This window comes from Rhyacophila brunnea, unplaced genomic scaffold (genome assembly GCF_057557595.1).
Source record: "Rhyacophila brunnea isolate RB1 unplaced genomic scaffold, BYU_Rbru_1.0 scaffold_4, whole genome shotgun sequence".
Lineage (NCBI taxonomy): Eukaryota > Metazoa > Arthropoda > Insecta > Trichoptera > Rhyacophilidae > Rhyacophila > Rhyacophila brunnea.
Genome location: NW_028233068.1, coordinates 10,565,406 through 10,592,305, shown reverse-complemented (window position 1 = coordinate 10,592,305; position 26,900 = coordinate 10,565,406). Strand labels below are relative to the sequence as shown.

Here is a 26,900-nt window from a genome sequence, read left to right as displayed (position 1 = left end):
CATGGCTCAACCACCGAAATCGGTTCAGTGGTTTTCACATGTAGCATACAGGATTATATACCTACTCATTTTTCAATGACTAACTATTCAACCTCACTTAAAACTGTTTACATGTATGATACTTTACCTCTGAGATCCAGTTATGTGCTCGTAGGCTTTAAATTAATTGTTGTTTGTTTTTGCAATTTACACACCATTATCTCTTATTATTATATCATGGATTAATATTATTGGTACTGTTCGGTTATACGGAATACAGCGGAAAACACATTTTAAAAATACCCGATATACTGGATTATTTGTTAGTTTGGGTTAGTTTAGGTTAGGTTAGATTGGGTTAGGTTAGGTTAGGTTTGGTTAGGTTAAACTAACAAATAATCAAGTTTATCGGCTATTTTCAAAATGTGTTTTCCGCTGTATTCCGTATAACCGAACAGTACCTACCATATTATTTATATAAGTAAATATTTCTATAAGTAATAAAAATGTCACTTAATCAGTTTATCAGTTAAGCTTAAATGTCTAAAAAATATACAAACTGTAAATTAATAGATTGTATCATTCATTGAACTGATAAAAGGAAATTTATGTATCCTCTTATCTTTGTAGTAAGCACGACATTGAAATCTTGTAACTGTCATGGATAAGTGTAATTTTTTTATGTGAAAAAAATCATTGTAGTGATAATAGAGGTTACTTGACAATTCTATAATTATGTCAAGTCAAAGATATTAAAGAAAACCTTGTTCGATAGAGATGAAGCCTAAACATTTGAAAATAAGGCCAAAAAGTACTTCTTTTACCACAAATTTTCATGTATTCTCGGTCGTTCCCTCATAGCTGAGGATCATGACCACTCTAAAATGCAGTCATCTTCTGAGTGACCAAGACTCTTCATCCCTCATGGTTATCTGCCTCTCCCAGAGCACAGTGAAGGCTACCCACAAGAAGTTCTTTCACTTGGTCAGATCCTATGCTGCTTTCCTCCAGTAGTCCAGATCTCACCGTCCCTCCCCAAATTCTATCCCCAGCGATGACTCAGTCTCTCCCCTGGGAATCCAGCATCTTCTTTGAATTTATTTTTTAACACTACAACAGGACATGAGGCCCAATTATAGTAGTATAGTGTATAGTGAACCAGTAGTGTAATTAGTTATGAAAGTGAATCAATCAAAAACACCCAGGCTTTGAGAAAATCACATAAATATAATGTGACACATGGGTGATCACAGGTCCAGACGTCCACAGATCCAGAACGAGTGATGAGCCGGCTCGGTAGCTCCTTTGCGTCCGCTTGAGTTGGACACTCCACTGTCGAATCCTGCCGAATTCGAGGTGCGTTCAATCATTCGGTTTCTCAATCAGGAGGGAGTCCACTGACACATACCTGTTATCAACAGGCTTTTCTTGAGGTTTATAAATATTAAATAAAAGCGGGCCGAACCGCTACCCTGATCTCTATAAATAATTGAATAAAACGCCTGATCTGGTTCCCTGCTCAACTACGTCAATATTTTATTCATAGGTAAAGGCCTTCGTCCGGTGCGTGAAAATCACTTACTGGGCGGAGGTGTAATTAAGATAAATTTTAAAGTATAAATGATGATGGATGAAAGAGATAATTTTAAGACTAAATAAAATATATAAATAAGGATTCAAATGTTGTAAATTTTGCCACTCATTGCGCAACGCTAAAATCTTTCGATCATCCGATCAGATTTGGCCAATCACGAAAGCTCTTTGGTAAGTCGGCGTGGGTTCGGAGGAATTTCAAAAAAGAGAACCCTGAGAAAAAAAGTTATTGAGCGTCCTTTGTCCAAAGTATACGGACCTGATGACAGTAACTGTAAAAACCAAAAAATAAACTTGTAAAACTAAATATTAAAAATATAAGACCACGTTACAAACAAGAAAGATCTTGTTTTATTTAATTTCTTTCGTTTAAATATTTTTTTTGTGAATCCGGGGTTCTATCGACACCTGAGCTAGCCACTGGAACCCTGGATATCTCACCACCCTGTTGAATTCCATCGGCATCTTACATCCAATGATGGTAATGTGATGAACCAGCTGAATGTCAGGAAGTGATGTACTGAGTTTTCGAGTGGTAGAACGAGTATCCATGATAAGGAGGGGAGAGGATGGAGGTCCTCAACTGGTGATGTTTTGTTGAAGAAAATCAATGATAAAGTTTGTGACGATCGCCGTGTGACAGTCCGTGAGCTTACAATTTTGATCCCAGACGTCAGTAAGTCTACCATACAAACGATTTTCACGGGAAAAATGGGGTATGCAAAGGTGTGCTCATTGGGTGCCCAAAATGTTGACGGAAGCTCACAAACAAAATCGTGTGAAAAGCGCTTAGGTCTTTTTGACACTTTTGGACCCATTCAAATGGGATGTCCTCCGTCATCCTGCTCTCCTGCATCCATTGCCAACTCTCGCACCTTCCGTCATGCCAGTCCTGCAGCGCATAGATCGCTTTTGTAGCACCGCTGCAGGGTGAGGAATAGGATGGAGTGTCGCACTCTCTGATGGCATCTGGAACACATGTCTCAGCCACGTGAAGGGTCTCTTCGTGTTTACTTCAATCACCGAGGGCTTAAGGTTAAACAAGATTATGGAGTAGGTTGTATTCCACAGTAAGTACAGTAGAACCTCGGTTATTAGGACTTTGATTATCAGCCATCATGATTATAAGAAAAGGATACAATTTAAAATATATAATCACAATAATTACATACAGAAAAACGTGAATATTTAAAAAATTGCTAGTGGGCGTTCCAGCTTTCATGGTGGGCGGTAGGGGTTTTAAAAACATTTTCATTATGTTTTCATAAAATTCTAATTAGAAAATATACTATTTGTATAGCCCTCGCATAAGTTTAGTTCACGTTCAAGTGGATATGAAAACCTACCTTTATAAATTTTATAAAGTAAGATTACTTCCCTACTTTATAAATCACCATTACTGTGGAACCGGTGGGCGGTTCGAAAATTTTACTTCTAACAGAGATAGAAAAGTGGGCGGAATTTAGATATAAAAAGGTTGACTACCCCTGCTCTGAGGTATGTTTAATAAACTATTTTTTTATTCAACGAATCGCGAGATTTGTGAATTTAACATTCTTCATTGAACATACATAATTTGGAAATTCCGCAGTAACATACCAAAAAAAATATGGCATCGGAGAGGAATAAATGAAAAATAAGTTAGTTTGACACATACCTTTATTTTTTATCATTACAAAATAATTGAATATTATATATTATATTATATTAACCCCACCCACGGTGGCCGCGCGGTTTAAGCGTTGGACTATAACGCCCCAGGTTCGAATCCTGGGTCTGGCAAGTATACATATTGTTTTTCAATTTGTGGGTGTCAGGGTATGGCCCTAATAGGTTGAGCAAGTGGCTGACATCCATTTCTCGTAAAAAACAAAATCTGTCAATATAAACATCTACTCTGTGGAGGCCCATATGATCCTATTAGGATCGGACATGGTCGAAGAAGATATATTATTATACAATTTATATATTTATTCTATTACAGTCCTCTCACAAACTAGTTCTTCTTCTGTTTTCCTCCATCTTTCTTGTCACTATCCTTCACCTTAAAGCATTTTCTGCAGGCCATGACCACGAATACGAGGACTAAAAACGGAGGAATTGCTATCAGGCCGATGACATCCAGTAGCAGTTCCGAGCACCTTGATAACCTCGGTGGAGCGAGATGCGGTGCGCCGCCTGACCTGATGACGTGCTCAGCGTAGAATGCAACCACGTCCCGCGGTCTCATCGGTCTGTCGTGGAACAGCCTGTTTATCCTCTTCGCGTTTTGCTCATACCTTTTTAAAAGAAAAATGGATTTTAATTCTTAAAGGAATGGTATTTTTTGTTTTGTAATTATATAATTTGATTAATAATTGTTATGACATATCCCTCAATCAATGCAACAGTAGAACATTTGTTTTAAACTGACCCTTGACAGCTGAGAGTTGACATATCTGCTACATTTTTTCATTCTAAAGATATCGCTGGATTATATTACCGTGTATTACCCTAAAGATATATATCTATATTATGTGGTGTCTATTTCTAAAAGACTGATAACTTCATAATATGAACCATATATTATATGGTCCAAATCTAACAAATAATAGTAATATGTAGATATTTTATGTATAGATAATTTCATATAATAAGACACTTAAGTTTTCGCTGAAAACTATCAGTAAAAAAGCTTCACTTCAATTCGCACAGATGCTGGTAGCACCATTTCAATAAAAACAAGATAGTGGAGGTCTGTTTGCATACAAAATGGCTGATCAAACATATGGTATTATAGGAGTATAACGTTTTGTTAAGAACGTTATCTAGGACAGAGGGATCGAGACTGACTCCTCTACCCCCTTAGTCTGTATTTCAAAGTATTAGAACCAATCATTTAAAATCATAATATTGATTGTTTTGTTTTAAATGTAAATTCCCTGTAAATACCCTAACCCAGTGATGCACAAACCGCGACCCGTGGGCCGCATGCAGCCCAAAATAACAAGTATGTACTTCATAACCAAATTTGTCATTGAATATGACAAAATTCTATACTAAGTAAGTTCTATCATGCAAAAACATATGTACGTAATGCAGATTGGAGAGTGATTGGAGTAGCATATAATTATGTAACTATTAAATTTAAAATAATAAAATGTATATCTCATCTAGTATCTATACTATTATATCATTATTTTTCAATACTTTTACCCACTGCGGCCAGTGAAAAATTAGAAAATAGATCAATTGGCCCTTCTTTCAAATAGGTTATGCGCCACTGCCATAACCCAATCTCCAACTGATATTCTGCCTTGTGGCCTTTTGCCCCTCTAGTGGAAGGTAACCCGCAGTCGTAATGTTTATCAAGCATCAACAAATACGTTATATTACTTACTTTGGGTTACTGATAATCTCATTAAGCACCCAACTCAGAGAAGTCTCAGTCAAGTTAGCATAGTCTAAGGTAAGTCCTTGCCCCCTTTCCTCGATTGCCCTTGCATTGGCTTTCTGGTCTCCGAATATGGGAATGGCTATCATTGCAACGCCATGGTGCACTGCTTCTATACAACTGAGGAGACCTCCGTGTGATATGAATACTTTCACATTAGGATGGGCTAGAAATGACAATTGAATTATTGAATTATTATATAAACTTAAAAGAAGTGATCCAACGGTTAGCGTGGAAGTGTCAATATCTGACAAGTCGCGCATGCGCAATGAAAATATTTATGAGATATGTCAAATGTAAATAATTAGTCCTGAAGCCATAATATGTTATCCAGTGCGATTTTGAATGAGTAAAAGAAAACATTTTTACACCAAGATCTAAAATCTCGGAAGACTTACCACAATCTTTGAATGCAAATGTCTCGAAACAATGTTATTTAAACTATTTGGTGAGTTTTTGTTAGAACGCAAGGATATATTGTATGAAACTCAAAACATCACAACTCAGCCGCGTGATTAGGATATAGGATGGGGCAGTGGCGCACTCAGCATTTAATTTTGGGGGGGGGCCCAAGAAGCAGAAAGTAAATTAGTCACATAGGGTCTTTTTCTTCTTCATATAATTATTTTTACATATTTTCACAATACACGAATTTGTACAGTTTCTCTTAGTTTTTACTAAATTGGAGGCATAGTGGCGGTAACCGTTGAGCGTGTCATCAGCGACTCGCGGATTGGTAGTGACTAACAGTGACCATGCTGGACATGTGCCCCTAATATGCTAAAACATTACTCAAATAATATCGGCTGTGCTACCCGCTTGGTCTAGAGAGCTACAATATTTATGCCGACTTCTACTGTAAAATGTTCTTTTGATTTACACCACCACCGACTAGATAGTGGGTGTAGACGTTCTTTTCGCCGAATGTTTATCGTCAATATTTAGTTTTTTTAATATTGAGGTTCCAAAATTTTAATTGAAAATGGACAAAAAAAAGTATTATTGCATTTAACACAAACCTACTCAACACAACACAGCCTAATTTCTCGTTTATCGGTAATTTGTCTATTGCACTCGGTGTACCTACACCATGGCCCCCACATCCTGAAACGGGCCCTCAGGCTAGGATATTTGGCTGGCCCCCTACCTACCGCCAAGATTCAAGGCAGTGTGAAACACTACATTAACGTTTTTCAAATTGTGTTTTAGTTCAAATTAAGGATACTTATACAGTGAATTATTAGCGATTTTTAATAAATCTACTTTAATAATGGAGCTGTCGAGTATCGACACATACCTAATAATCAGAATATATATTGTACAATTACATAATTTAAAATGTTCATGGCCATGAAGTATAATAGCGCCTTTTTTTTTACTATTAAAGAAAATTTATGATGTGTGTTTACCTCACTTATCTGGTCAACCCGACACGCCGGGCCCCCCACTGCCCGGGCCCCCAGGCTAGAGCCCTGTCAGCCCTCCCCAGACATGACCTACACCACTCCGGAATTCGGATGGACACCGAGAATTTTTTGACAGTTCCATTAGGGATTCGGTTTCTAAAAAAACCCGATATTAATTAGTGTTTCGAAATTTTTTTGTTAGAAATTAAAATCTAAGAAATTTTTCTAAAATGGGTGCTGGAGAATTACAAATCATTTTTTTGCTGTGCTTTTATTGTCTAAGCTTAAGGTATAGTTTATTGGCTTTCAATTTCAATGTTTAAAATCATTCTGATAATTTTTATCTTTGGGGGGGGGCAGGGCCCCTTGCCCCCCCCCCCTGGGTGCGCCACTGTGATGGGGGGAAAATAATTCTGTGGATGACAAATAACATTTGAATAGAAAATCTTATGCTTTTTGGCTACCTAATACAGCATCTTGCGGCATCCATTTCCTGATGATAACGTTGTCTGGTCTTCCCGGCAATTCCTCTTCGAATTTCCACAGTACGGTTTGCTTAAGTTTTGAAAGAGCCTTAAGAATCCCTTGCTGAGTCTCTTTAGGCATCAGAGAACTCTTCAGATTACTTCCCATACTGAAGTAAATTAGTCCGTTTTTTGCATTGTCTAAAACCTTTTGCAAATCCTGGAACAGAGAATTTAATGTTTTTATAATATTTTGTCAATTTTCTTATTTACTTAGCTATGCTTCAATATTAATAGCAGCCTTATAGTAGGAGGGGATGCTTTGAAATTAATGAGTTCGGGTCCCACAGATACAGTAGAACCTTGATAACCCAGATAATTTATGAAAAAAAAATCATTTATCAGCGTTGTGTGCACATATTACATTCAATTAACACACTGATAAAATAATCAACAATTGATTAATTAATATTTATATTAATTTTGTTAATTTATAGTAGTTTTCATACCTTTGTATGTCAATTAAAAATATTTTAATAATCTAACGGAAAATTTCTAATTAAAAAACTGGTAACAATTTTGATCGCGGAAAGCCGTGTTGCCATTCTATTTATTAACTACTTTGGTAAAATGTCATCTATGCATAAGGATTGTACTTGTTTTACAGTATCAGCATTCTATGCATTTAAGTTATTTAAGAAAGACAGATAAAATATAACTGTCAGCAGTAAAGAATATGTTTTATACCTGAGGTAATGGTGCGAATTCACCAATATGATATCCTCCAATATCGATAGCATTCGGGAGAAGAGGTCTTGCGACACTTATTGACGGATGACTGTTGATCAATATTGCAGATATTTTTGACGAAAGTTCATCGAATGCAACCTTCTGTGATTCTGCCTTGAATAATTCCTCATAGAGTGCCTTTTGATTTGGCTTTAACATCCACCTTTAATAGACAAAAGTATATATCGACGGTTTAGTGCACAGATATTGTATGTCCATTTTAGTATGTTTTGAGAAAATTGAAGTTTAAAATTTGAGATGCATTAGAAATGTACATATTGTGTATTTGAACAGTATCTTCTAAAATAACGTATTTGGGCCTACAATATTTTTACAGTATAAAGATATGATGCAGACGAACATTTTGTGTATGTTAACTCAATTTCGAAAAAACTGGACATACAATACCTACCTGAGCATTAAACCATCGATATAACAAATATAGCTGGATATTGACATGAATAATGAATATTGGTTGAAATCAGAAAGAAAAACATGGTATTCAAATCCCTGTTTCATTGTCATTAGAAATTATTGCAAACTTTGTAAATTCTATAGATTTCACGAATTAGTCAATGAAGAGATTTGTGTATAATAATGAATACAGAGAACATGTAGCCATTTCAATAATAAATAAAAAATATATGCTAGGAATACTTTATCTGCGGTGTGTAAATAATTTATTCAACTAACTATGTCCTAATAAAGCAACCATTAAACTTTTAATCATGGGAAGCAGCTTTGCTATAATTATTGTATCTGTTTTTGCCACAGTCATTATTTTACATGCGTCCGAGAGCGTCCAGAGGCTAGCAAACTGGATAAAGCCGCGTTGTCACGGTCCAAGTACGATACAAGTACACTTGGACCGAGTGCCATCCAAGCGCACTCATATGGGACAGCTTCATACAAATTACTCCTATCCAAGCTAACTTGGATGAGTAGAACGCGGTCCGAGTAGCTTGGATAGGAATAATTAGTATGAAGCTGTCGCTTGGATGGCACTCAGTCCAAGTGTACTTGGATCGTACTTGGACCGTGTCAACGCGGCTTAAACGAAGACATGGTCTTTTTCAAAGTGAACTATTTATCTTAGTGCATGTTGTCTTTTTTATTGAAATATCTATTATAAAAAAGTAAAATATAATATTTTTATGTTCAGTAAAATGTAAAAATACTAAATATGAAAAAACATTCAAATTCAAGTCACATAAATATGGCAGCAATAGCACTTTTTTCTTGTTAGCCACAGACTTCTCTTCATCCAACAGTCACTCTTTGCTACCGGTACGTGTTGTTTTTTTTCCAGCATAGCGGTACGCAATCAAAAAAAATTGTAAACCACTGACCTATGCATAGCATTCTCAATTAATTAGTTTTATACGATGTCGTCATTTTATGGATCAGGCCCTAACAGTAAGTTTTAACAGAATATGTTCACTGAATAATCGTTATCATTTTCATTCGCAAATTGCTGAATTCACTTTCTTACCATCCAATAAAGTCTAGTGCTAAATCCATTCCAAGATTCTTTACCCTGTCCAACAGATTCATTTTAGTCGGCAGCGCCAAAAGGATGCTCGGAACGGTAGCCAAAGAAACTGGATTTCCTGTGAATTTTGCTACAGACCCGGTCAATGCGATTGGAGATATCAAAAGAACTGGGCAATTGAACCTCACTCCATAACTGCAAAATATGACAAAGCTTACATAAATACAATTTATGTTAGGTAAATCTTATTTTATAATATTGAAGATTCTAATCATTATTCTTTTTTTTAATATGGCACATTAAAATCATTCACATAAAACTTTCATGCTAATTCCAGAGGTGACACCATAGACTAAAATACTTTTAGACTGAACAAAATTAATGTAAAAGTGAGGAAAACATTTTTAATTTGTGTCTCTGATTTGTATGTAATTAGTGTATTATTAGTAATTAGATATCACTGTCTAAAATTGCAAAAATAATATGTAGGTACAGGTGTATTTTTTGTTAAATTTTGACTGTATAAGACTTAGGTATCGGGTTTTAGAAATAGATTTACTAAAACTTGCTTCAGATATTTTATTACAACGTTTTTCTTAGCTCGTATTCTTATTTGTCCGGTGGTAGAAATCTTGCAATCGATTTTTAACTAACTTCCCGACTAGCTAGACATTTGAAACTTTTAGAATATATCAGAACACGATGCCAATGCATTTTTTTTAATACTTTTAGCCATATTTAAGTAGAATTGATTTCATTTTCAGTTAATTCTGTTTTGTATGAAAAGTTATTTCGGAAGAAATCCGTAAAAAGTAAAACTATTATTGGTTGATAAGTGGTTTCTAGCAACTAAATTATTAATATATAAATGTGCGTTACTATGGAAATCAATATAACATTTCAGTATTATTTCTATCAAGTACAATTTTTTTTGATCGTTTAAGCTAGTCAAGTCAAGTTTGTATGATTCAACAGAAAATTTAAAAATGTTGTATCTAAAAAGTTCTTTTTATCTTGTAATTATTTATAATGAAACCACAGTGTCTGGCAGAAGAAAGGTTTTATCAACATCTATGTTCATTACTAACCCTATTAACAGGTCATTCAGGAAGTGTTCTAATACCACTAGATCAAATTTTTCCTCCTTATTATGGTACAATGTCTTCATATCGGAATCCCTCATCATAACTCTTGTCATATCCATTACGAGATTATTTATATAGGTGAAACCAGCCATAGGTGACTTTGAGCCAACCATATCAAAATTCATGATAGAATCATCTGTAAATTAAAAAAAATGACCACCGTTAGGTTCAGATTAACCTTATTATTCTAACATCGGGGAGGAAACAAAAAAATTAATAACCCAATTTGCAACAACTGTGGGTCTATTCTACACACAAGGCGGTTGTCGATGGTAGTTTATCATATTTATGTATGAAGAAGCTAATTGTTACAATAAGTTAACTGTCTAAACCAGGGGTAGTAAAAAATGTAAAATTTTCTAACCGCCCACCGGTTCCACATTAATGGTGATTTATAAAGTATGGAAGTATCTTTACTTTATATAATTTATAAAATAGAGTTACAACAAGTTAAAGCATATGATAATAATTACTTACCAAATACTTAATGTCAGACTTCGCTAAGTTTGGCAGAATAAATCTTTATAAAAACAACTTACTGTAGTTAAATCTATCTTTTTATTTATACTTTGCATACATTGAAGCATGAAGTCTGATGAAATTACATTTATTTAATTAAATTATTAATGAGATCCCTGAGGCTGATGCTGCGAAACTAAATACTGGATATCTGGCTCAATTTTTGTGAGGAACAAACGAAGGTCTCCTCTTTCGGAAAAATTCAGACGGTTTCTTTCTTTGGTCGTAATATGCACCACTAAAGCCTGATTCCACAAGATATGAGGTAGGAAAAGGTATTAATAAACTGAATATCGTTTTCCACATATTTGGATATAAGACAGGCATGAAAACACATGACAAACATCATGAAAGCTGGAACGCCCACTAGTGGGTGGTAAGGACCAGGTAGACTACCGCTGGTCTAAACTGTCAAAAAGTGCTATGTTCTCTTGGCTGTGTTAACTTTTTGAGCGAGATAGGCGGTTAGATGGCTAACTTATTGTTACAATTATAATACCTCAATACAGCTATTCTTTGTAAAAAAAAAAATGTAGTTATCCTTCATTCATTGGAGATCCATTTGCTCCGTGTAATATATTTTTTTATTTTGATCGGTCTCATGTAACCTAATGCTCTACAATGTATGTTACTATAAACGGTAATTTTATTTTTTTTACATACCTAGTTACTTTAAAATTAAATACCTACAATATAAGTTATGATATTTTTATACTTTTTATAGACATCATTTCCTCTAGAAAAATTTCCCTGTACACTGGCTTCTCATTTTTAAACGCGCTCACAAAAGTAACCTGGAAGAAAAAAGAATATTATTTCAATTCAATTCAATTTATTTATTTTTAACATATTGTGGACATTACAAATTATAAATTTAAGACGTTCACAACATGACATATAGAAACAAAGAAATATACTTAAAACAGTAAGGCCTACCGCGCATGAACGATTTACTATCGTACGGTCAACAATCGAGGAGTTGTAACCATCGTATTGCAATGCAACCCCGCGCATGGACGATCGAGCGAACGGCTGAATTGAAAATCTGTGTTCAGACACAAAATATTACACCGATTCGAATCGGCCGGGGTCCCATTGGCAATGCTTTTAAATGAGAGCCCGCACATGACAAGTCATGGCCGGCCGAGAGTGCACTCATACATGCATGCACAAGTGACGCGGTCGTATGGAGCGCATGCATACATCGAACCGTTATGAGATCCACATTTGACTTGACAGTTCATCGATGCGTACCTATTGGCTTTGCATGCGCGTACCAGTCCCATTTTTTCAGTTTCTTTCTTCATAAATTAATAATATATACACCCACATTTTAAAACAGTTTGATAATCTATACAAAACCTCTATATATTATATAACATAAGCTCTACAAAATCCATTTTGACGTTTCTTATATTGCGTCCGCCATTTTTCGGTGCGGACGCATATCTTCAGTGCGCGCGCATTGCCTCCGATCTATATCACGCCATACGCGCTCAAACATACTGGCCGGTAATAATTTGAATCATGCGCGAGCAAACCAACGATGGTCCGAATGCTACCGGCCGGTTATGTAATCGTCCATGCGCGGTAGGCCTATGTGTTACATAAAAAAAGAGATAGACAGTATGTTATTAAACAGTAGAAATATGTACATACAAAAATATTAATTCGATAGGTACAAGGAAGTACACCGGATGAGTTAAGCAGACCCTATTTTAAGAATTTATAAAACAACGTCCACCTATACTCATCCTCACGTAGGTGGAATATATCAACACCCGAAGCAATTTCGTTGAACATAGTTATCGCCCTCCCAATTGGCATTACCAGTGGCAGGTTGGTTCTGCACCTTGGGAGAATAAACAACTGATGTTCTCTATTTCTAAGATAGTTATCAGGGAAACACAGGTCAACAATGCCCAGAATGGCAGAGTTCTCATTTATACCTCGTATAAGTCGAAAAAAATATGTAGCTAAATAAAGGTTTCTTCTAAATTGCAAACTGCAGTATGTAAGCATACCTAAGAGAAAGTCAGTTGGATAAAGCCACGGATAGTATCCGTACAACCTCAAATAAAGGAGTCTCAAGAATTTCTTCTGAACCCTCTCCACCATAAGGCTATACTTCAACTGATGCGGTGCCCAAACAATAGACCCACTCTCAAGTCTGCTTCGAACTAAAGAATTAAATAAAAGTTTTAATACCGTAACATCCGAAAAGACCCGGGAAGTACGCATGACGAAGCCCAACATTTTAAGCGCTTTGTTACAAATGGTAACTATATGGCTAATAAATAATAAATAAGTAGGTATGCTATTCAAAAAATAGGTACCAATTTCGGTACCTAAGTCAAATGCTCAGCATACCAGAGGCACCTAGCGGACAAATACGAATTGGAGATTAATTGATAATTTACATTTTAAAGTATTATAATTAATCAACACGTAGGTATCTAAAATAAAGTCAAAGATAAACTTACAATTATTCAAAAAACGTCATAAAATATTATTTTAGGTTTATGTTTATATAAGTAGAGACAATCGACGTTAATTTGGCGCCACTGTTGTAGGATGCAGGAAATGGTAAAAATCAAACATTTTTAATCATTTTTTATGTAGATATTTTCATTTTATTAAGTTTGTAGCTATGATTTTATGATATTACTTATATGGACTCCGATATATTTTTTAAAAATTATTTTATTTATAAAATCTATTTATATTTAAAGTTGTAAAAATAGTGACCAGTTCGGTAGGTATGAGGTGTTTTAGGCAAAGTCTATATCTACCAGAGGCACCTAGCGGAAAAATACGAAGCTTTCAATTTGAGACATTTTTTAAATAATTTATAATTTAAAGTGTATTAATTAATAAATATGTATCTGAAAACATTAAAAAGAAAATATCTTATTATTACATATTATTTGATGGTCATATTTATTATTAAAATTTAGTTTATTAAGTTTTCTATAATGTCGTAAAGAGATTTTTGACTAATTCATACCATGCACATTAGTGCTTAAAGAAAGAGTTTTACAAAATAAAAAGAATCTTGACTTGCTCTGGCGTCATTTATTTTTTAATGACATGAAATGTCCTCTGTACCCATGTACTGAAACTCTGCCGAAACAGAGGAGTCAGGAGTTGAAAGTGATGAATCTAAGGTGGGATCGGAATTATTCCTTCCTCCATATGACGCAGCAAATTTTTCAAATGCCTCAAAGTTGGACTCGGTCGATACCAAGTCGGCGTGGCTAATCGGACCCGTGTGTGGACGGACCCTGGCAAACAGCTCCGCTCGGTCGGAACCATAGATAACAGACGTATATATATATATATAGATTCGTAAGTTCCATACAAGAAGATGCCCCTTATAATTTGTACCATCTATTGGCGTGACTCGAAGTTTTGACTGTGACAGAACCATAGATCCGAACCCAAAAAAGTATTTATAATTATAAAAACGAAATTGTGACAAAAATTAATAAAAATATTTCAATTTAGATAGGTACACTTTATTGCAATGATAATCATATTGACAAATTATGAGTAACAATATAAATTTATGAGGACATAATTATGTAATAATAATAATAGTAATGCACTCCCATCATGGAAATTATTTGTCAGCACTTCCTGTCAGATTGATGACTTCATTAATTATTTCATATATTGTGTAGCTTGAAGATTTCTTTATAAATTTTCATCGCTTGACGATCAACAACATATTGATGTAGATTCTGAAACAATAATTTTAAAATCTACTTAATCTCAAAATATAAAATGACAATGGTCGCCATTTACACTTTTGTAAGAATGCGCAAATATAATATAGACATTTTATATAGGTAGGTACGTAATTTACTCAAACATAATCTTCTTTATATACCTACCTATTTTTTATGTTTGCCTTGGTAGATTTGCAAACGTGAAAATTACAATAGGAAGGTACTATCATTATTTCGATACCACGACTGCAAAGAAATTTCAAGGGGCATACAATTGTATATACCTATAAACATAATATAATAAAAGTAGACTTACCCATTAACTTATTTTATCAGATATCGGATTGCAAAACCTTTTATCAATATGGTTTAAAAACGCCGAACAGCAATATTATTCTGACACTTGACACTTGGACGACTGCTTTTGTTTTGAAAATATCATGTAGAATTGACATGAAATTTGAAAAGACTGATCGAAAGCTCGAATGTTGATTGGCTGGACCATGGGTGAGCTCTGATTGGTCATTGAAATGGCCTTGTATCATGCGACTTCGTGTGTGACCGTGCTACCATCTATTCTGAAAACTGAGTATTAGGTGGTCACGTTCGCTGTATGGAACTTTCATCCCCCTGGTCGGAACCCATCAGTGGGTAGTCCCAGAGGACGTGTTCAGAGTATAGGTACTACAGTATAACAACCAATATGTCAAATAAAGTTATTATAAAAACAATATTTATTTTTAGTGGATAAAAAATACGTAAATATCTATACATCGCCGCATCGCAACTGAGACTGAACGGACCAAATTTTATACAAATAAAAAAATGCTTCATACAATATGTGACTAGTGTTTATGATTATTACTTTATTTATCATCGTGGATGACTTCCATATCAATAAGTGCGCCCGGCTTCCACGTCCCTAATCCCGCCACTAAGAACAATAGATACTAATTCACACAGTTTAAAGGCCGCCTTGAGAACTTATGACAAAGTTAGTGCTTCACAATACATTATATGGAAGTAGGGATCACGCACACTCTAGTGCACGCCAACGAAGGTCTTGACGAAGTTGCTCCTGGGACACTTTCGGCACAAATTTGAACAGCGCCTATCGTTCGTTACGCCACGGTATACACCTGCATAACGGGTGTGGAGACGTGGCGGGTGGTGGAGGGAAAAGCAAGTGCTTCACATGCAGCGCTCGAAATGGAAAAGTTTACGAACCGGAGCGCTCGAAAATTTTCTGAGGATATTAACATGGTTATCAAATTTTATGAGTATTTTATAAACATAAATGTGCTAGAGTTTTTGTTATATGGCATATCTAGCTCAGACGGTCAAAATATTTTAACCACGAGACGGAGCAATAACTTTACAGATTCAACGAACTGGAACGGCGCTCCGGTGCGCTCCCGTCCATTTCGACCCCTGTTCACATGTTTTATGTAAAATCGGCTCATGGTGTTCAGTCAAATATAGTAAAATAAATGTTTTATCTTTTGAAGTAACACTATTCGAATGACGGGTATTTTTGGCTTGTAGTTTGTTCCCAATACCGTTTTTTGACAGGATAATGGTTGACTTACTTCATGTTTTCTTTCATGGAGAATATCTGCAGCGGCTTTTCCCAAGTTGTAGTGACTTCTAGCTGGCGGTGGTGCTAAAACAAGGATCTTATAACTGGAAACCTGACTGCATAGTATAGTTGATAACAGCACCAAAAAAACCTGTATTGACACCATCTTCGACACTAATTCCGTCTCACTGAAAACATTAGGGCCAACATGAAATCAAAATATAAAATATATGAAGTAATGTTCTATTATAGGTCATAGCCCCCACATTCTGACACGAGCTCCTAGGTTAGGATCTTTGGCAGGTGTCCTACCAATTGCTAAGAGCTACCAAAATAAATGCTCCCCCAGCAGCGTTTCCTAGAGGTTGCAATATCGAAATTCCGGTATACATCGATATCTACGTACCGATTTTTTAAAAATTTAATTATGGATTGCAATACCGAATCAAAATATCAATACCGGTTTTTGTTTTTCCTATTGAATACCGGTCTTCGTAAAATAATTGAAAAAAAACAGAAGTATCTACCAGTGACGAATGAAGGAAGTTGAAAAGAGGTAACACACGAATGACGACACACTAATTTAATGAAATTTCTAAAACTCACTGACAACATATTAAAATAATTAAGCGATCAGTTTAAATTACGTATTTCTTCAAAACATTTATACAGAATATCAAAAAACATTAGATAAAAGTTTTTTTTTATTTTTAAAAACAGTCTATATAATTTATTAATATTCGATTAAACACCATAGAAATTATTTTTTTAAATTATCTGATTATTAGTTATTTAGTTTTAGGCTCTGCGATCGGAGCTTACCTAGTTCATACAATTTGATAGACTGAGCGGGGCTACGTGACGTAAAGTCCATATGAAAAAAAATTTAAATTATTTGAAACATAATCCGACCTTTATTTACGTCAAGACAGATGGCGCGCTGTGGTATATTTTTAAAAACTTTGCAGATTGTTTTGTAATTATCTGTGTAATACATTCCTACACATACGGCATCTCTCGTTGGCAAAATAAATTATTTTATAGAATATAATATAATCAAGTGATTATATAAATAAGTCAATATGCAATTAATTTTTTTTTCTTAAGAAGGTAGGCCTCAAATAATCGCCTAGTATGGAGTCTTCGCCACTGGTATCTACCAATAATTTCTATAATATAATAAATGTAAAAATCTCTTTAAAATATTAATTTTTTTAGCATGTGTCATTGTTAGTCATCAAGTCACGGAAGTGAACCAGACATTCAGTAATCCGATAAAAAATTACAGTCCTTATATGTTTACAATGTTATGTTTTACAAAATTTTGTTTTACTGTCAATACCGAATATATCAGTATTGTCTGATTTTTAAAACCGGTATGTATCGAAAAATACCGGTTTTTAAATACCGATATTGCAATCTATAAATTCAATATACCGGTATTTTTGGTATTAGGAAAAAAATATATCTAAAATGACCCGACAACTTTAAAAGTTTCGTCAGATTAAGACGGTACGTCAGTGAAAATGCAAATAATTTTCAATTTATAGGTGCGACGAAATTTTGGACTCGCTGGCAATCGGAGAGCGAACGTCGAGCTGTGAACACTTCGATTTGTTTCGTGATGGCGACGGGGGTATTAATAATTCTTAAATCGTGTAAAGATGACTAAAAAACGTTACCCATTTACTTGAAAAAGAAAACATGTCAATTAATATATTATTATTGTTACTAATAGAACAATAAACAGAACATTAAATGGACGCATGTTGGATTTATATGACAAATTATATTTCGTTCGGCACGCGTCATTTGCACAATCCACGCATCGCCTAGCCTCGATCTTTTTAGACCTTGCCTCAACTGAGGTATAGCCTTAATATTAATGTGCTTGGGTTGTATTCAAAGCAACAGACTTATAATAGCAACTACTACGAACATTTTTTTAAAATAAAGTGTGATTTTTTATAATTTTAATTAAATAAAGAAATTAGATAATACACAATATTAATTGTTAACCTACCAACTTAATTGATTTTCACTTAGTGAACTATGGCCATGGAATTAAGTTAACCGATGAATGTACCTCTTAATTGTGCACTTAGGCTATTTTGAGATCACGGACGACCTACAACAACCGGTTACGCAATACGACTGCTGATTACCTATCTATGTATGAGTGAGAATATTTAATGGAGATTGTGACATTGACATTGTGAAGTGCAGAGCTTCCCAACCGGTGTGTCGTGGGTGATTGAGATTTGTGCCGCAAAACATTGTTTATATTCAACGTCGCGGCTTGAAGCGGACGTCACAGGCGTTGTCTAATTTCGAGTCCCCATACAGTAGAAATAAATGGTTAAAAAAAATCGAAATATTTTTTTGATTTGTACCTACTGTTACATCCATAATTATTGGGTCTCTCCCGATAGTCTATATTACGTAATTATTAGGTGTAACCATGTCATCTGACCTCTAGTTAACAATGGGCGTACGTACTGTTACGATTTACGTTTTGTTACGTTTTGTAAATACGTTTTGAATAGTCTTTATACGTGTGAACGTATTATTTACTATTATATTATTATACAGATGACTATGTTGAATAGGACTCTGTTAAAGTCTCTTTTGTTTTATCACGAATAGCGAAAAGAGAGCGGAAACTTCACAGGAGATATCAAATTAAAAGAGAAGAACTTTTGATGGATGTTTTCATTTATTGAGCGTAGAAGAATTTCAGTAATACGGGTATTACGACTGACAGAGAGCCAATTTACAATACAAGTGGTATATTGATGACGGTTGACAAAGAACTAACGAATTAATTACGTGTGCAATGGTACATATTATATTGAATGACTTAATATTCTAGAAACTTCTAATTATCAACACAAATAATATTATATTATTGTTTGTGGTTTTCTGGAAATAATTAGATCAATATTTTAATTGACAATATTATTGATATCAAAGAGGATGCTGTGGTTATAAGGGGAAGTTGCGGTTTCTTTGATTAGAATCTGTTATCTGCTTATTGATCTTATGCATAACACCTCCCCCTTTAAGACTGAAGCTAATATTTTTTAAGTACATTAGTTGAAGTGTCTTAAACTCTTATCTTTGATTGACATGAGGATTTCGTTTTATCTTTCTTTCAGCAATTTATTTTGTCTCTCTAAATAAATTTTATTTCTTTTGCATGAACATAATTTCTTTTAATAATTATGTTGATTAATACATTCTTTACATAATTTTACATCATCATTGTAATAATTAACAGTTTTCTTATTATGATAAGGTATTTCTAAAATAGTTTTATTATTGTTTAAAGATACATCTTCATTTTTATAAACAACTAGCTGAAGTACCTGGCTCAGGGCTCGAAATGGAACGGAACGCACCGGAGCGCCGTTCCGGCTCGTGAAATTTATAAAATTATCGCTCCGTCTCGTGGAAAAAATATGTTGAGCGTCTGAGCTAGATCATCCATAGAATAGAAAATCTGACACACTTATTTTCATAAAATACACATGATTGATGGCTACGTAAAATATCTTCAGAAAATTTGTCGAGCGCTCTGGTTCGTAAACTTTTCCATTTCGAGCGCTGACCTGGCTTCGCACAGGGCCGCTTCGTGGTTATATTTATCTTAGATATTTAAAAAATAATAAGAGGTAATTATTTTTTTAATATTAAAATATCTGTGTAATACAATATGAAAATAATTCTAATAGGAGTAAAGGTCAAACAAAAAACACAAAATTAAAATCGAATCCAAAACATGAAAACGTTATTAATGTTATTAATATGTAGTTAAAAAATCAAAATTGGATGGAACAAACAAACAACAAACTTTGTATTTTATATAATACTAATTTAGAAACCTTCGCAGATGTGCGCACAACAACTGACAAAAGTTTCATCGCAATCGGATGAATGGTATAGGAACGCATACGAATAAAAGAAGATAGTTGTACTAATTCAGAAACCTTTGCGGGCGTGCGCACGACAACTCACCAAAGTTTCATTGCAATCGGATGAATGGTATAGGAAAGCATACGAATAGAAGAAGAAGATGGTTGTAGTAATTCAGAAACCTTCACGGGCGTGCGCACAACAATTGGTCAAAATTACATCGCAATCAGATGAATGGTATAAGAACGCATACGAATAGAAGAAAAAGAAGAAGAAAATGGTTGTATCAATTCAGAAATCTTTGTGGGCGTGAGCACAACACTTGATCAAAATTTCATTGCAATCGGATGAATGGTATAGGAACGCATACGAATAAAAGAAGAAGAAGATATTTATACTAATTCAGAAACCTTCGCGGGTGTGCGCACAACAATTGATCAAAATTTCATCGCAATCGTATAGGAACGCATACGGGACAGACAGACTGACAGACATTCATTTTTATATATAAGATATAGCCTATACTCTTCGCGCAAGTGCAAGCAATAAGTTGACAAAGTTTTATCGCAATCGGATGAACGGTATGGCAGCGCATAAATACGAACAAACAAACATATATTGATTTTTATTTATTACTAGCTGAAGTACCCAGCTTCGCACAGGGTCGCTTCGTGGTTATATTTATCTTAGATATTTAAAAAATAATAATGAATATAATATGAATGGTATAGGAACCATATGAATAAAAGAAGATATAATGAAGAAAAAGAAGATGGTTGTACTAATTCCGAAACCTTTGCGGGTGTTACCACAACAACTGACGAAGGTTTCATCGCAATTGGATGAATGGTATAGGGACCATACGAATAAAATAAGATAGAATGAAGAAGAAAAAGAAGATGGTTGTACTATTTCAGAAACCTTTGCGGGTGTGCGTACAATAACTGACGAAATTTTCATCGCAATCGGATGAATGGTATAGGAATGCATACGGGACAGACAGACAGACAGTCAGACATACAGACAAACAGACAAACAGACAGACAGACATTCATTTTTATATATAAGATATAGCCTATACTCTTCGCGCAAGTGCAAGCAATATGTTCACAAAGTTTTATCGCAATCATATGAACGGTATGGCAGTGCATAAAATACGAACAAACAAACAGACAAACAAACCAACAAACAAACAAATATTGATTTTTATACATTAGATATATGTTGTTAATAGTTTTAGTTATCTATTTGAATATTTGCATACTGATCTGTTTTATTTTTAATACATCTTCATTTTTGTCTATATATTAAGATAAAATAATGAATATTATTTAAATGATTACATTTATAATATAAAAAAAAATATTTTGAAAGAAAGAAAGTATTTCATTTCACTTTAATCATTAGGATTCTACGTCCAAAATTCCTTGATTAACTGTCAAAATGTTCAACATGTACTGCACGTAAGAATTGTATCTTATTATAATAATAGTATGTCAGAGAAGAATGTGATTTGCCGAATAAAAGAGACGAAAGCCAAAGGAATTTAATAATAAGGAGTATGTAAGGGAAGGATGCCAACACTGTTCGATAGAAAAAAAAGTCAGAGAGGGTCGCCATTTTTAAAACGGTGAACATCAGCCCTCACGACTCGGAGAGTAAAACAAATTCAAATCGAGCATGGAAGTGAAAAATGGGATACGGAGTGAAAGGCCATAGATTAAGAGTTGTGAACGATAATAATTATTAATAACTAAACTAAAATTAGTGCATAAAACATTAGAAGTATAACTAATACGAGTAATCTAAAAATATAAACCGAACATAATAAAACGAGTTTCATTTAACCCTACCATGAAACAGATACCAATTTAGTTTTAATTTTTGTGAATCCCGGGTTCCACCACACCCTGAGCTAGCCACAGGACCCGGGATATCTCAGTACCTACCTAAAAACCTCTCAAAACTGTGTCATTATTTGTGTGCGGAAATCTCAATGTGAAAGTGAAGCCCTTTTGCTTTTAACATACTCAATTAATTTACCCCTTCTTACCTTATTGTTTATACTCAATATTTCGTGCCATTTATCGGTAAACTGGATTACCAGTGGGTACCTATATTATATGTATACCTAGTGGTGTCAAAATTGTGAACACCACTATCAGATGTACCTACCTATCGCCAGTGATGTTCCTAGACAAAATGCCGCCCCATTTTTTATAACAGTATTTTTTTATACATCCGTGAACGCGACGTTTCTGGTCACCATGGACGTCGAAGAGCAACGGAAGTAAACTAGACATCGCAAACTTGACAAAAAATACAGTCCTGCTAAACCTTTTTTTTCTTCAATTTTAACTGTCAATTCATGGTGGAACTGCGTTGTATTGTTGTTTAATTTCATAAAACGCATTTTTTGGAGTACTTATTCCTATACTTAGTTGAAAATGTCCGTCTGAGGCGGACGAAACCGGTCCTAATTTATTGATTAAAAATGGAATAAGCACTACAAAAAAATGCGTTTTAATAAATTAAACAACAATAAACCTTTTATGTTAATTATTAATACATTTTGTTTCCAACCAATAAGCTGATTTTTTTAATAGAAAGATATTTTCGTTATTACTAAGTTTAGGTAGCTATTTCTATATATATATACCAAATGATTCTCCTCGATTTGCCACCCTTCGAGTCACTGCCGCCCCCAAGCGACGCTCAATCTGCCTACCCCTACCCCTACAAGACGTCACTGCCTATCGCACATTTATAATCAACTGATTCATGAAAATATTGTTTTATTGTAGGTACGTAGCATTGACAACTTAGTGTTTTTCTTGTCAACTATTAATTGCCAACAGCTTTAAATTGTTCAAAAGAAAACTAAAAAGTATTTACCAAAACACAGACTGGTTGCAGTGGATAATACTGGAACACAAACCCCACATGCCGAACTATTAATTCAAAGGTATTATTCGTATTCGCAAAGCATGATTCGAATTCTGTATTGAACAGGATTCCTACATGACTTGAAAGCATTATCTTTAATTATTCATATGAAAGTCAATCTAGCATTTTTTTCCTTCTGATTATTTTATTTTATTTTTTACCCCACCTGGCATATTTGGATTATTCTATATCCTGGATTAGTCGACAATTGTTGGTAACACTGATAATGAAGATTAGGGGCGTTTCAAATTCGAATATATTTTCATAAAACTATATTAAAAATAATTACAAGATAAACAGAACTTTTTATATACAACGTTTTTAAATTTTCTGTTCAATTATTATGCACAATATGCTCAAACTTGTACTTTATAATATGAAGTATATAACAAAAAAACAAACAAACAAATATAGAATACTGAAATGTCATTTTGACATTTAATTTTGATTTCTATAATAACGCACGTATATATTTATATAATTTAAAGACTACTATATATTAATAATTTGCTAGGACCATCCCCTTAGCAACCATCTTTTACTGATTACAGATTTTTCTGAGAGAACTTTCCATACAAAACCGAATTAACTGAAAATGAATTCAATTCTGCTTAAAGGTGGCTAAAAGTATTAAAATAATGCATTGGCATCGTGTTCTGATATATTCTAAAAGTTTCAAATTAATGTCTAGCTAGTCGGGAAGATAGTTAAAAATCGATTGCAGCATCTGTACTGGACAAACAACCACCGAAAAAATACGGATACGAGCTTTAATAGTTTAACCTAATTTGTTCTAACCTTTATTCGAACGAATAATAGTTTATATTAGGTTCGTATCATTCAACCCGAATTGAAAAAATCCACCAAAAAAGGCACCGTTGGATTTGTTGGATTTGGGGCCGTTTGGTAGAATGTCCACGGAAAGCTTTTCTGACGTTTGACAGATCGTCATTATTTAGTCCAATGATACTCAACCTTTTTTTTCTTCGGGCCAAATACATATATTTGTAAAGTAACGCGGGCCGCATCACTAGGTGTGACGAAAAAAATCATGAAACCCCTCCTTTTTTTACAAAACATTTTTGAGATTGTATAAATTATGCGTGTTTTTTAAATTAATCATGTGCAATAGCAACACTCTTATACCAGATCGGATGTGGACCATAATGACAATCCTCTTCGGGTGTCACTATTTGTGCGTCAAAGTCGAAACGAATCTCAAGATACCTATACGAAATTCCTGATAATAAATGTGTTTCGGGCCGCACATAAAAGCTTAAAGGGCCAGGTTGAGTATCGCTGATTTAGTCTATGAACCGTCCGAATTGGTTTGACGTTTCATGTCAAACCATTTCTGATGGTCCGAGAACGGTTTGATTTTCAATGATACACTGATCACACACACATCAAATCTCAAACCATTTCCGGTGTTTTTTCTACTCTTAATTTGTACGTATATTGATTGTCTATGGCTTAGTTTGATTTGTTTGATTCAGGTTGAATGATACGAACCTATTGTATAGGTTTTGTGACGCTATATTTTCTATAACCTTCCAGAAACATTAATTTTGTCTTGTATGTATTCATTAATGCTAAAGCCCAGTTATTTAAATTATTGCACTTAATACCATAGCCAACATAGGAGGTGTAATTTTTTATCACGATGACATTGTACCTATACCAAAAAAGCCCCTCCAAAAACTGTAGATATTTAAATAGGAAGTCACTAAGCAACTACTTTATTCAACTGTACCTATTTAATACTGCGACATCCAGTTTTTACTCAAAGGTGATGTCTTTAATAAAGTACTTATATTTAATTTTTCAGTGAAGTTTATGGCACACACCTTTATTGTTATATTTTTATAATAAAGTAATAATAATAAAATGTTTTGTACACATTTACACAGAACAATTTATATTCTTACAGCTCTCTCCAAGGCTCGAAATGGACCGGAGCATACCGTTCCGATTCATGAAATCAGTAAAATTATCGCTCCGTCTTGTGGAAAAATAATTTGACCGTTTGAGCTAGATAGGCTATAAACAAAAAATCTAACACTTATTTTTATAAAATACGCATAACATTAGATATCTTTTGAAAATGATAATCATGAATTGTCGAGCGCTCCGGTTCGTAAACTTTTCCATTTCGAGCCCTGGTTCTCTCACAAACTAGTTCTTCTTGTGTTTTCCACCTTCTTTCTTGGCATCTTCATTTTTCGTGTTGCTATCTTTCTCCTTGAAGCATCTTTTGCAGGCCATGATCACGAATACGAGGACTAAAAACGGAGGAATTGCTATGAGGCCGATGACATCCAGTAGCAGTTCCGAGCACCTTCGTAATCTTGACGGAGCGAGATGTGGTGCGCCACCTGACCTGATGATGTGCTCGGCGTAGAACGCAACCACATCCCGCGGCCTCATGGGTCTATCGTGGAACAGCCTGTTTATCCTCTTTGCGTTTTGCACATACCTTGTTAAATGAAAAAATATTATAGCTACTACTACTCATGGCCCCCACAAGGAGGGGGCTGACAGAGCTCTAGCCTGGGGGCCCGGCGTGGCAAGTCGACCATTTAAATGGGAAAAACACCCCACAAATATGTTCTAATAGTAAAAAAAGTCCTAAATAATTATTAACATTTTAAAATATGTGACTGTGCGATGTAATTTTATGTGATATAATGATTGATATAATAATAATAATTAAATGATAATTCACGCGTAGAATTTACCTTATTATATAAAAAGAAGATACATTATTTTCAGTTTGTGGCTTAGAAAGAGAGAAATACTTTTATATTATTCATACTTACGTTGGGTTACCGAGCATCTCATTAAGCGTCCAACCCAGAGAAGTCTCAGTCAAGTTAGTATAGTCCAGGGGTTCCCAACCCCGTGCCCGCGGGCACCATGGCGCCCGCGGAACGATTCGTATGTGCCCGCCACTATTCGACAGAGACAGAATTTTCACGCTAGCCTGACACACGCAGAAAACCCGAAGTGAACGAACGCCACGAACTGAACCGATGAACGCCGAAGCACGTGAGAGTAGTCACGTGCTCGTACCGTCCCGATTGCTTCGGCGATCATCGGCTCAGTTCGGGTTTTCGGCGTGTACAAGGGGTGATGTGCAAATAGCATTCCCCGCCTGGAACCGCGTTGTTGTCATTGTGATTGCCATTGCTGCCCCGTTCGGGTCGCGACAGTTAGCTAGGAGACATCTTCGTCTGACGAAACACGAATTAGGAGTTTTGATATTCCTTCTATATAGTTCTAAAATGAGTGGATCGAGTAAAAGACAACGAACCTATAATTTTAACACTGACTGGGAGGAATCATATTGTTTCTTTAATATGAAAAATAAATGCGTCTGTTTGTTGTGTGGTAGTAGTATTGCAGTGCCGAAAAAACATAATGTTGAACGACACTTTCAGAAAATTCATGCCACTTTTGATGTTAATTATCCACTTAAATCTGAAGTAAGAAAGAAAAAAATATGTCAACTAAAATCAAGTCTAACTGCACAACAGACTGTTTTCACTAGACATGTGAAAAATTCTAAAAAGGCCACCATTGCTTCTTTCAAAATTTCTCACATGCTCGCAAAAATTAAGAAACCTTTCATTGATGGTGAGTTGTTTAAAAAACTATTTTTGACTGGTGCCGATTGTTTGTTTGATGGATTTTCTAACAAACGTGAGATTGTCTCAGCAATACAAGAACTTACAGTTGTCAAATAACACCGTCACAAGAAGAATACATGCAATTTCAACAGACATACAAACTCAGTTAAAGACTGCCTTGGAAATATGTGACTGGTTCTCGCTACAATTTGACGAATCAACAGATATATCAGACACCGCACAGTTAGCAGTTATGGTGAGAATGGTATTTAGTAACTTC

At 34.8% G+C, this 26,900-nt stretch overlaps 1 protein-coding gene across 1 annotated transcript; it reads right to left on the bottom strand.

The window, feature by feature from the left end:
* Positions 1 to 3,429: 3,429 nt before the first annotated feature.
* LOC147066861 (UDP-glucosyltransferase 2-like) lies at positions 3,430 to 18,286 on the bottom strand. Its single transcript, XM_085954049.1, has 9 exons — positions 18,154 to 18,286; positions 16,141 to 16,318; positions 11,536 to 11,614; positions 10,245 to 10,437; positions 9,157 to 9,351; positions 7,623 to 7,827; positions 6,876 to 7,095; positions 4,952 to 5,171; positions 3,430 to 3,851 (listed from the first exon to the last, which is right to left on the bottom strand). The coding sequence occupies exons 2-9, from the start codon at positions 16,294 to 16,296 to the stop codon at positions 3,569 to 3,571; spliced, it is 1,551 nt and encodes a 516-aa protein (XP_085810175.1). The 5' UTR covers positions 16,297 to 16,318; positions 18,154 to 18,286; the 3' UTR covers positions 3,430 to 3,568.
* Positions 18,287 to 26,900: the final 8,614 nt, after the last annotated feature.